General features: G+C 57.2%; 1 protein-coding gene and 2 long non-coding RNA genes across 4 annotated transcripts in view; 1 reads left to right on the forward strand and 2 right to left on the reverse strand.

Moving 5' to 3' along the window:
- Positions 1-12,081, forward strand: part of LOC140681105 (uncharacterized) — a 399,832-nt gene that overhangs the window by 149,922 nt on the left and 237,829 nt on the right. The gene's annotated exons all lie outside the window — the stretch shown is intronic.
- Positions 1,792-5,458, reverse strand: LOC140681119 (uncharacterized). 2 transcript variants are annotated; one of them, XR_012052366.1, is made up of 4 exons: positions 5,059-5,458; positions 4,617-4,775; positions 4,319-4,430; positions 1,792-3,893 (listed from the first exon to the last, which is right to left on the reverse strand). It is a non-coding gene; the product is annotated as an uncharacterized lncRNA (long non-coding RNA). The 2 variants fall into 2 exon arrangements; XR_012052365.1 differs by having other exon boundaries at positions 4,319-4,459.
- LOC140681034 (serine/threonine-protein kinase pim-1-like) lies at positions 6,973-11,233 on the reverse strand. The gene is made up of 3 exons (XM_072920192.1): positions 11,225-11,233; positions 7,394-7,756; positions 6,973-6,978 (listed from the first exon to the last, which is right to left on the reverse strand). The coding sequence occupies exons 1-3, from the start codon at positions 11,231-11,233 to the stop codon at positions 6,973-6,975; spliced, it is 378 nt and encodes a 125-aa protein (XP_072776293.1).

A 12,081-nucleotide genomic window follows, 5' to 3' on the forward strand; every position in this document is an offset into this window, starting at 1 on the left:
ATCGGGAAAGGCTCTTCCCCAGAGGGTGCTGGCACTGCCCAGGCTCCCCAGGGCACGGGCACGGCCCCGAGGCTGCCAGAGCGACAGGAGCCTTTGGAGAGCGCTGCCAGGGATGCCCAGGGTGGGACTGTTGGTGTCTGGGCAGGGCAGGGGTGGCACTGGATGGTCCCTGGGGCTCCCTTCCAGCTCAGGGGCGTCTCTGACTTAGGAGTGACCTGATAAACGCCTCATATGAAACCGATGTACCGCAATAACCACACCCTTTGTCTTGGTTCCGTGCTCTTACGAGCTCTAAACGCCGCACGGGCGGCGCGGGCCGGTCCCGGGAGCGGTTCCGGGGCAGCCCCGGCGGGCGGGGCGGGGGCGGTTCCGGGCCGGTGTCCGCCGGCACCGCCGCTCCCTCGGGGCCGCTCGGAGCCGGTGTCCGCCGGCACCGCCGCTCCCTCGGCGGGCGGGCAGGACCCGATGGCGCTGCGGCCGGAGCCGGAGCACTCGCTGTCGCTGTCGCTGCCGCTGTCGCTGTGGCTGTCGCTGTGGCTGTCGCTGCCGCTGCCGCTGCCGCTGCCGCTGTCGCTGCCGGAGCTGGGCTCGGCCGGGCCGAACGGCAGCAGTGGGAGCGGCAGGCGGACGCGGCCCCGTGCCCGCGGTGTCGGTGTGCGCCGGGGCGGCACCTCCAGCCGGGGGTCCGAGGACGAGGGGAGCGGCCGCATCCCGCTGCTCGGTGAGTGCCGGCCCCGCCGCCCCGGCGCGGCCCCGCCGCCATCCCTCCTTCCCTCCTCCTCCTCCCTCCCGCCGCGGGCCCGGGCCGGGAGCGCTCCGAGCCGCCCGGCGGGTGCGGCTGGGGAGGGCCGGTCCTGGCCGGGCACAGCGCCGGGCACAGAGCCGGGGCTTCGCGGGGAAGGCGCTGAGGACAAGCCCGGCCAAGGGCTCGGAGTGCTCGTGTGCCCCCGGAGCCCCTGGAACTCTGGTGTGGGGTGCTCTGTACAAGCGCTTGTGGCCTGAGGCAGAGGGATTCCTCACAGGGACACGGAGCCATTGGAATGGGAATGGCCTCAGGATGAAGGAAGGCAGGGTTAGATGAGTATCAGAGGAAGTTTTTTCCGGTGAGGGTGGGCAGGCCCCTGTGGCTGCCCCTGGATCCCTGGCAGTGTCCCAGGCCAGGCTGGACCCTGGGGCTTGGAGCAGCCTGGGACACTGGGAGGTGTCCCTGCCCACGGCAGGGGGTGGAATGGGATGAGCTTTAATGTCCCGACCACAACTTAGTGATTCTGATGGTCTTCCTGAGGTCAGTCAGCCTGAGGAGCTGTTGCAAATTCCGGCTGAAAGATGAAAGCTCATAATTTACACTGTGTAAAGCAAGAATGAATGCTTAAAAAATTCTAACGTGTGAAAGACAATAGCATAGTTTTTGTTCATCAGGAAAAGTCCCAGGGATTGTGTAAGTCACAGGAAACAGTGGGGCAGGAGGGCCACCAGACAGCAGAAAAAAGACCCCTAGCAACACGCCGCGCAGATGCAGAGCACGTCGAGAATATCACAAAGTCCGGAACTGAAGGGGTATAAGAACTGAAAGACCGGGAGGTGCGGTGCGAGCCGTTGGGGGGAGCTGCATTTGCCCGTACTGCTTGCTTGCTAAATTAATAAAATTCTCTTTATAAAGTGACACAAATTGGTCCCGTGTCATAATTTATAATAGAGTGATGGCTTTTCTCTTCCTAGGTAACACTCTAGGCTGGAGGGGGCCCTGTTTCACCAGTGGGCAGGGTCAGCACCAAAGACACAGACACCAACTGAAGGAATTGTGTCATTTATATCATGCCCAGCTGCAAAGAATTACAAAAGGATAAGCTCAGCAAAGCACATCATCATTAGCAAAGCATTACAAAAGAAGCTCAGCAATGCATCCAGTCATTGCTACCAGAGATTGCCTGGAGTGATTAAGGAAAGATCCATCACCAGTTAGCCTCAGGCTTTACCATCATCCACAGCCACACATCAGCTGGGGGAAGCCAAGGACTGGAGAGACACTCCCAGACACTGGGAATTCTTGCAGGTGCCTCCACCTCTGCAAGCAATGAGGTTCCAACCCCAAAGCTGTGAGAGGACCCAGCTTTTACACTGTTAAACAAACAAGCTGGCATCACTGCCACTGCGAGAACATCTGCTTTCATTCTCCTGACTGCTTTCTCCCAAAGCCTGGCCAGGGCTGAAGGAGGAACCAAGGGAGTTGACTTTGATCCTTCACCCCCAAACAAGGCCAGATGGGGCCTTGTCTGTTTCTAAATACAGAAAGATAAATCCGTGTTTTAGCAAGGAACACATGCATTGATCGTGTTGTTAATCATGCTTCCTTAATGAGTGGATACAAATACAACATTTGCTTGGAAGATTCATCTAGAGGTGAGCTTTGCCTCAGGGCCTGTTCAGGCCCTGATCACAACCTGTTCAGGCCTTGGTACTTTGATCGGTCCTGAGACCTACAATCAACTACAACCTTTGTAACAATTCTTTCAGTAACACAGCTTAGATTTAGGTATTAGGCATAAAGGCATCTCCTCTTGTTCTACAATTAAGTGCAGTTTAACTTCATTACTCAGAGCTATTCACGTTCCTTTTAAAACATGCCTAAATAGTTGCTATTCTCTGTTATTTATCAAATGCCTCTCTTTTCTTGAGACTGTCTCTTTTAAGAAAGGTCCCATTACTCCACTTCCCAGCACAAAGTGTCACAGCAACTCACCAAGTGCACACACTGCAATGATGACAGGCCCTGCCACCAATGCATTTCACAGCAGCCTCTAATTTGGCAGCCACAAAGCCAATCCCACCAAGAAGAATTTTCTTCTTTCTGCCACTCTTCTACTGCTCTTTCTGTCAAGGTGATTCCTGGCTGTTGGCCTTCAAACCCATCACTGCTAGCAGTGCAACATCCCCGTCCCCTGATAGCCCAGGTTCCTCCTTGGCCAGCAAGCAGATAATCCAAGGCCATGCGGTTCTCTGGAGTCCCCATTTGTGTTTGTTGGAGCTCGTAGGATGTGCTAATGGGCATTTCAACAGTATCATTTACTACCTCTTCTAATAATCCATTCAGCTCATTCATGTAAACTCCACGGGATGGGGCAGCGCACATGGGGCACAGGGTGAACCAGAATCCTTTGCTTTCGGAAACCCAAGGCACTCTTTGGGTGGAAAATGTTCTCTGGGCCCTAACTCTTCAGTGTGGTCGTTGCTGAAGGACCCTAAATGGGGGCCCTGCAGCTGGGAGCGGTGTGACACTGACACTGACCAGCTGCAGCACCCCAAGTTCTACTGACATTGGGAGTGATGGTAAAGCACAGAAATCTTCTGACACTGTAGCCTCTATAACTGTAACAGGGTTTGGTTTCTCCTGAGGGGAAATCTGAGTGCATCCTGTCACACTGATCGTTGTATTCCCGTGTCCCACAGCACAGGTTTCTGTAACTGCCCTTCATTGACTCCGTTACGAGGCAGAGCCCATTGACAGAGTTCTGGCCACCCCACAGGGTGGGCCCTCCAAGGGAACCCCATTCCTCCCAACTTCAGCTGAGAACATACCCAGCAATTAGTGACACTGTGTGCTTTGGCTACCTTGGTCTTTAAATTTTCAAAACATTTTGATGACTGATCCCTTGGTGAAACTCTGGAGGTGTTTTGGCAAACGTCAGTAGTACGTTAGTGACACCGTTCTTCATTCTTTTTGCTCAATGTCATTCAGGTTAGGAACAATAATTCTGTTGTCCATGGAGCTGGCAACTTTTTAATTCCAGAATAATGCCCCCAAGGTCCTTTAGTGTTCAGCTTTACCATGTTGTCTGTGGGTAACAAGGCTTGGTGGGGCCCTTTCCCTTTTGGCTGGAAGAGGGCCAGGACCTCTGCTTAAAGAAAAAAAAAGGAAAAAGAAAAAAAATACAATTAGATGAATTGTAAAAGATACAAATAAAATCCAAGTGTTAGTGAAACAACTTCTGTAACTTTGCATTAAGAGATAAATGATCTTTTTAAAAAGAGAACTCAGTTATTTACACTGTAAATGTGCTGATGGCATGGATCCATCTTACTGACCTCAACAGCCTTTTTTACAGTTTTTGGGGTTTGTTTCCAACATTCTTATTTTAAATTGTGGTCGAAGCAATAGGAAATTGATTGGGGCCCTTCCAGCTCCAGGCAGGACTGGGAATCTCAACTCTGTCAAACCCCAAATCCTTTAGAAGATGACCTTCCTTCTCACTCTGGGAATGAGCTGCACATTCCCTCTGAAATTGTCAGGGGTTTCTTACGGATGAAAAATCCCACTTACGGCTTTTTGCTCTGCTTTGGAAGTGGGAAGGGCAATTCTCCATCCATCAGCTCCAGACTGCACTGCCTCAGGAACACGGCTCACTTGCCAGCTTTGGCCACTCATGGCACTTCTAGAGGAGGAAGAAAGTGCAACTGCACACTTCCAGCCAAAAAGAAATGAAGAATGAATAGTGGAGATCCAGGCGTTCCTGCGGAGATCCAGGGGTTCAGCTGGGACTATGGGGAGTTTGGGTCCTTGCCAATTGGATGTGTGTCCCCAGCTGCAATCTCCTGGCCTGCAGGGCAGTCTCACTCACCTGCCAAAGCAGAAAGCTCAGGCACTGTGCTCCAACGGGCTCGTCTGATGCAAAGCTGTCAGAGCAATGTGAGGGCAGAGCCAGCCCAGCTGTGCCCGGGGCAGAGCCCAGCAGAGCCCTGGCAGAGCCCAGAGCAGCCTCAGCACCCCCAGAGCCTGGCTGCAAGGAGAGAAACCAGAAAGCGCCGTCAGCTGAAGGCTGCTGTCCCCTTGTCCCAGCTGCCCACAGAGCCCAGGCCATGCTGGCCGTGCCCAGAGCTGTGCCCAGAGCTGCCCATCACTGCTGCCTTTGGGAGCAGAGCAGGAGGGCAGGACATTCCCAGCCTGCAGCCAGCCATGGCACATCCAGCCCCTCAGCAGCTGCCCAGAGCAGGAGCCTCCTTGTGCTTGTTGCTGTCTCCCCAAAGCTCTGATCCCACCATGCCAAGCAGACGGGGACTCACCTCACGCCATCCTCCGCTGGGAGAAAAGCTGGTCCCAAACGATGTCCTCAGCCTTCTCCAAGGGCACGGCCCATCCACGCTGCAGCTGCTCCCAGGCACTTCCCAATCCCGACTGGACCTTACATAGAACGTTTCCTCTAGAAAAACAAACAACAAACTATTGAAAAGAGATTAGAGACTAAGGGGAAACAAGATAAAAACTCTTATCTCTGTCAGAGGTCTGGGGAAGGCCCAACCCCTACATGCTAGGGAAAATCCCACCCATGGGGGAGAGAAGGCCACACTTTCTCTCTTCCCTCCTGCACTGCCCCCCAAAATAACGGTGATCCCAAAGCAAACAAGGGCAGTGGAGCAGCCCAAGCCCTTCCTTGCCCGCAAAGCAAAGCAGCCCCTGCACAGGCTCTGCAGTTCCACCTCTGCTCCCGCCATGGGGGTTTCTCTGAGCCGGGCTGGCTGCCCCAGCCCCAGCCCCAGCCTCAGCCCAGGCCATGCTGGGTACTGGGGGCTGTTGGCAGGGCCAGGAGCCAACTCCCATCTTGTATCCACCCCAGCCCATGCCCCCAGCCCTGCCAAAAAGCAGCTGGGCAGCCGACTGAAGTTGCATCTGCCTCAGCAAAGGGAGAAACTTTTGTTCCCAGCCAGTCTGAGCAATGCCCAAATCTGGGAGCATTTCCCCGGCTGTGGACTCATCTGCGAATTCGCTGTGGAGCCTGGCTTTGAAGACGGTGCCACAAGTCCATCATCTTCAGCTGCCAGTGGCCAGGTTGAGGAAGAGGTTGTCATCCTTGATGTCATCCTCGCTGTCTCCAGCAGCAGCAGCAGCCCCACCTGGTACAGCTTCTCCAAGGACTCCTTCTCCTTCCCTGGGGGTCAGACCAGGCTGTCAGGGTTCTGCCCAGGGCCCCAGCTGTCAGGGAAGCAGGACAAGCAAAACCAGCTCGGATGGCAGCCACCAGTGCTGGGCAGAGCAGCTCAGCTGCAGCACAAGGGCTGAGTGTTCCCACCCAACAATCCCAGTGCATTGATACAGGCAGGGAAAAAAGTCTGGGTTTCCTTGCTTCTGATTGCCAGGGCATGTGTGGACCTGTAACTTACCAGGGCCCTGGAGCAAAGTGTGCATGTGGCTCTCTCCCTTTTTCTATGGCAGGTGAATATCCTGTATCCAAGGATCACAGAACAGGTCTTCTAATGAAGGTCTGTCCAAGAAGTGCATGGATAAACACCACCTGATAAGATCTTGGCACTCTGGGCAGAGAAACCAGAAACCACGGGTCAGCTAGAGAAGGCTCCTGTCTGCTTTGCCCCACTCTTCCCATGCCCAGGCCATGCTGCTTTTGTGTTCAGAGCTGTGCCTAAACTTTCCCATCAATTCCCTGTTCTGGAGGAGAGCAGGAGAGCAGGACATGTGGCACCTCCTCAGCGGCTGCCAGAGCGAGATGCTCACGAGCTGCTGCTGTCTCCCAGCACTGGTATTCCCCCGTGGCCAGAGATGAGGATCCACCTGGAGAGAGCCGCTGTGGCAGCGAGAGCTGATGGTCCCAGCTGATCTTCCGGCCCCTCCTGAAAGGGTGCTGCCCACAGACCATCTGGTGCAGCAGGATGCCCAGGGACCAGATCGTTGCTGCCTCGCCATGGTACCAGCCCAAGTGGGTCCATTCTGGGGGGCTGTATGACAGTGTTCCTGTGGAATACAGATGGAGTTCATCAGGGGGATGCTGCTGCTTCCAGAGCCTGGCCCCAGCATCCCTGGGCGTGCAGGGGCCGCCCCAGTGGCACACGGGGCGACTGCTGCACTCTCGCCAGCACCTGGGACTTGTGTACAAACTCAGGGCTGGACAAGAAGCCACTGGTGTTGGAAGAGGGCAGCAGAAGCCCCGGCAAGGCCTGACCGTGACATGCAAGGCAAAAACCCACTCAGGGCTGGGGGAAAAATCATCTCCTTATCCTCCCTGCCTGCAGTGCCCTAAAAATATTATGAAGCCAAGGCAAACAAGGTGAGTGGAGCAGCCCAAGCCCTTCCTCTCACCTGCACACCAAACTGGCTGGTGCACTGGTTCTGGCTCCCTCCTCTGCTACCCCCACCCACGGGTGCTTTTGTCGGGCTGGCTGCTGCTGCTCCAACCCCAGCCCCAGGCAGAGTGGTGGGCAAAGGCTGCCAGCGGGGCTGGAAGATGCCTCCCCACCCAGCCCCGCTCAAAAGCAACTCAGGAGAAGGCTCAGTACCCTGACTGGCAGCAAAAGGGAGAATCCCCGCTGCCACACCCAGCTTGGCCTGTGAGATGTTGGGCCATGAGGTGGCGGGACCGGGAGCACACCCCTGCCCAGGCTCACCTGCAAAGTGAGTGTAGGCTGTGTCTTGCAGGTAGGTGCCGCAGCCAAAGTCGATCAATTTTGCCTGGCCAGTGGCCAGGTCAACCAGGATGTTCTCTGGTTTGATGTCGCGGTGCAGGACCCCACGGCTGGTGCAGTGCCGCACGGCCTCCAGCACCTGGCGGAACAGCTGCCGTGCCACCTCTTCAGACAGGAACCTCCGTGCCCGAATGAAATGCAGGAGGTCCTGAGACCGCTCCGGCCGCTCCAGCACCATCACGATGTTGTTGGGGAGCTCAAGCCACTCCAGCAGCTGGACCACACCAGGGAAGCCAGTGGACACCTTGTCCAGCAGCACGATCTCCAGGGGTGCGCTGGTGCCGTCGGGCTGCGGGAGGACCACGGTGCCACCAGTGGGACTGATGTCCTGCCAGGGCTGGGGAACCCCTCAGCCAGCCCGGGATGCTCTGCGCCCTGCGCTGGCCCCACGCCCGCTCCCCATCGAGGGGTCCTGGTGGCTTCCCCCATGCCGGGCCTCGCCTCATCCCCGCCCGGCACGGCCCGGCTGTTCCCGCTGGCCCCGCTCACTCACCAGCTCGTCCCAGTGCCGGACGCGGTTCCGTGGCACCCTTTTGATGGCCACCTGCAAACCAAAGGCACCACCGGGTTCAGCTCGCCGCCCGCCCTGCCGAGCCCCATCCTCCTCCTCCCTCCTCCTCCTCCGCCTCCTCCTCCTCCTCCTCCTCCTCCTCCTGCGCCCGCCGCCGGCCCCGCCGCTCACCGGGGCACCGTCCGAGAGCCGCGTGGCTGCGAAGACGCTGCCGAAGCCGCCGCGCCCCAGCAGCGAACCCACTCGGTAGCGCTGCTGCAGCGCCTCCTGCGCCTTCCCTGCGGGCGGGACGTGGCTGTCAGCGCTCGGCCCGGGGCCAGGAGCGGCCCCCGAGCGCCCCTCAACCGCCTCGGGCCGGCCATCCCCAGGCCTTCGGTCTCGGGAACGGGACACGGGAGGCTCGGGGCCGGCGGCTGCGCTGCTGAGCAGCGGAGCTCGGGCCGGGGAAGCCGCAGCGGAGGCGGCAGCGGCCGTGCCGCGTGTGTCCTCCGCGGGGTTCGGGAGAAGCCGGGGCCGGGGCCGGGGCCGGAGCCTCCGCCGGGGCCGGGGCCGGGCTCGGGCCAGGCGGAGCCAAAGGGCCCAGCCCCGGGCACTGATGCCCGCCCAGCAGCGCCACCGCCAGCACGCCCAGAGCCGGGCGGAGGCGAGACCGCGGCGGGGCGGGCGGGGGCGGGGACGGGGCAGCCCCGCCCGGGGCCGGGGGCGGGCCGGGGGCATGGCCCGGCCCGGCATGGGGGAGAAGGAGGCGGGGAGAGGGGAGGGACAGCGGGTGAGGGACACCGAGAGGAAGGTGTCCCACAGCCGGAGAGAAAGAAGAGAAAGAGAAAGAAGAGAAAAACTGCTTTTGCTGCCGCTGCTGCCGCCGCTGCTGCCGCCGCCGCCGCTGCTGCCTCTGCAACTGAAGCACCGAGGCCGTTTGTCCGCGTGTCCGTTCCCCGCTCGCCCCACGGCCGAGCCCCGCGCGCCCCGGGGACAGCCCCTTCCTCTGTCCAAACACGGGAACTTTGCCGTGTTCAGCCCAGACCCAGAGTCCTGACTCCTGCCCAGGGGCACAGGAATCCCCTCGGGCGCTGCTGTGCACTGTCCCTGCTGAGGGTCAAACACTATCGGGGCGCATTCCCTGAATGCTGAATTTGTACCTGACCCAAGAACTGCACTTACCTATCCATCATTGATTTCCAAAAAACCCCCCCCCCAAAAAAAAAACAAAAACAAAAAAAAACAGGGGAAGGTAAAATGTGTGTAGCTCATGCTATTTTAGAGTGTCTAAAACATGCCAAATTATGGATCTTAGAAGTGAGATCCATTTGCAATTAATGGGAGGGGGAAGTAGTGTAAGATGGAAAAGGGGAGCATAAAAATAAACAGAGAAAAACATCTTGGATTATTTCTTTCCATTTTCATTTCATTTCTTAAAAACTCTTTCAGTTTTCCCAGAATCTTCTCCACGATCCTGTTTGCTCTTTCCAAGAACCTTTGCTGGAGAATGAGGAAGCTTTGAGCAGTTTCTGTCACAAGATGTGCCACCAGCTGCAGCTTCTCTTGGCTTCCCACACCGTGTGTGCAGCTCGACTCTTGCAGAAAAGTGGGACAAATATTTGAAGAACTTTATAGCTTGTTCTTTCTTTTCCTTGTGGGCTGGGCAGTTGTGCCATTGGTGAGATTTTCACTGTTATTGCTCTAGCCTAAGAAACCATGACGGGCTCCCAGGAATTGTCAGGGAATGCAGAGAAAGAATCTCCCGAGCCTGCAGCCAGAACTGGAGAGCAGTGTGATAATCGTTCCAACATGCCCGTGGACATCTTGAAAATGATGTAGAAGATGAAAATGGGCTGACAGAGGGAGTTTGTTTCTGTGTTCAGTTTAGAAGCTTCCACCTCTCGAGCACTGATATAAATCAAGAGTACAATCAGTGCATGAAAAGCACCAGAACAAGCTGGTCCTCTCAGTGGATGGCTGAAAGAATCTGAAAAGGAAAAAAGCAGGGAATGATTTTGTGAACTTTCCCTGTATGATGCAACATTTTTACTAATAATTTCCAACCCATTCCCTCCGCTTTTGTCCTTCCTAACAAGGCCATTTTCATCCCAGATTCCCCATGAAGTAAGAACCCTGAGCTTGTGGAAGTGCCTGAAAGATGCCCTGTTCCTCTGCAGGGACACTCAGGCTGGAGCAGGAGCCCTCTCTGGGGAAGCCTCCTCCGAGCTGGAATTTGTGCCGTGCTGGGAGAGGAGGAGGAGGGGGAGAAGGCCGGGCACTGTGTGGCAGGAGCAGGGATTTGGGCCGCAGGACATTCCGTCTGTGCCGCTGCCCCACAATGGGCGGGAACGCTGTGGGGATAACTGGGGGACACTGGAGCGGAATATGGATGGCACTGGGGGGAACTGGGAGGGCCTGGGAATGAACTCAGGTGTATTTGGAGGGACTGGGCTGTACTGGGATGTATTGGAGGGGCACTGGGGCTGTACTGGGCTCTACTGGGCTGTACTGGGGATGAACTGGGCTGTGCTGGGAGGGACTGGAGTGGCACAGGGGTTGTCCTGGGCTGTACTGGGGATGAAGTGGGCTGTACTGGGAGGGATTTTAAGGGCACTGGGGCTGTACTGGGCTGTACTGGGGATGAACTGGGCTGTGCTGGGAAGGATTGGAGGGGCACGGGGGATGTACTGGGCTGTACTGGGAATGAACTGAGCTGTGCTGGGAGGGACTGGAGGGGCACTGGGGCTGTACTGGGCTGTACTGGGGATGAACTGGGCTGTGCTGGGAGGGACTGGAGGGGCACTGGGGCTGTACTGGGGATGAACTGGGCTGTGCTGGGAGGGACTGGAGGGGCACTGGGGCTGTACTGGGCTGTACTGGGGATGAACTGGGCTGTGCTGGGAGGGACTGGAGGGGCACTGGGGCTGTACTGGGGATGAACTGGGCTGTGCTGGGAGGGACTGGAGGGGCACTGGGGCTGTACTGGGCTGTACTGGGGATGAACTGGGCTGTACTGGGAGGGACTGGAGGGGTTGAATGGGCTGTTCCCGCCTCCACAGCCTCCCATTGGCCGTGACTCCCGCCCATCGCAGCCTCCAACCAATCAGCGTCAGGGATCGATCATGGCTTTGGGGGCGGTGCCTGGAGCCTGCGCCATCTTTTCTTTTGCCTACAACTCCCATCATGCCCCGCAGCCCAGTAGAGCCCCATTGGGGCCGGGACTACAACGCCCGTCATGCCCCGCGCTCCACAGAACCGCCCCGGTACCGCCCCCATCTGTCCCGTAAGTGTCCCCCAGACCCTCCGGGATCCCCAAGTGCCCCTCAGCGCCCATTCGGGACCCCCCAAAATTTTACTGGCAAAGTACAAAAAACAAGAAACTTTGGAAAAGCATTTAATACAAAACCAATCCAACACAAAGCACTTGTCATAGCAGTAACTTCATTCACTAGCCTATTTAGCCTGGAAAGCCTTAAACACTTAAGTTGTTCAGGTACCCAAAAATGTTCCATATAAAAAGCATTAGAAGGAGAGGAGAGAGAGAGAGAGAGAGGAAGACAGAAGCTCCACAGAAAGACACACATGTGGCTCCCAGCTCCCAGGGTTCCAGTGTGGCTGAGACACAAACCCCAGGAGAGGCAGAGTCCATACCAGGAGCTGACCTTGTGCTCCTTGGTTTTACGCCCCTGGGCCTTCGTGGGGCTCCCCCCAGCTGGGACTTCTGATTGCTCGGGCGTTCAGAGCTGGGTTAACACTGTCCCAGCTGTGTGACTGATTGACAGCTCAGCCCAAGGTGTCTCGGGACATCGATCTCATCCAGCCTCTGACAGCAACCATGGTGACACTGGGGAACCTCATGGAGCCATGGGTCAGTTGTGACAATGCAGGTCCAAGGACACTCTGGTGACACTGGGGAACCTCATGGCGCCATGGGTCAGTTGTGACAAGGCAGGTCCAAGGACACCCTGGTGACACTGGGGAACCTCATGGAGCCATGGGTCAGTGCAGTGCAGGTCCAAGGACACCCTGGTGACACTGGGGAACCTCATGGAGCCATGGGTCAGTTGTGACAATGCAGGTCCAAGGACACTCTGGTGACACTGGGGAACCTCATGGAGCCATGG

Source organism: Taeniopygia guttata, chromosome 31 (genome assembly GCF_048771995.1).
Source record: "Taeniopygia guttata chromosome 31, bTaeGut7.mat, whole genome shotgun sequence".
Classification (NCBI taxonomy): Eukaryota; Metazoa; Chordata; class Aves; order Passeriformes; family Estrildidae; genus Taeniopygia; species Taeniopygia guttata.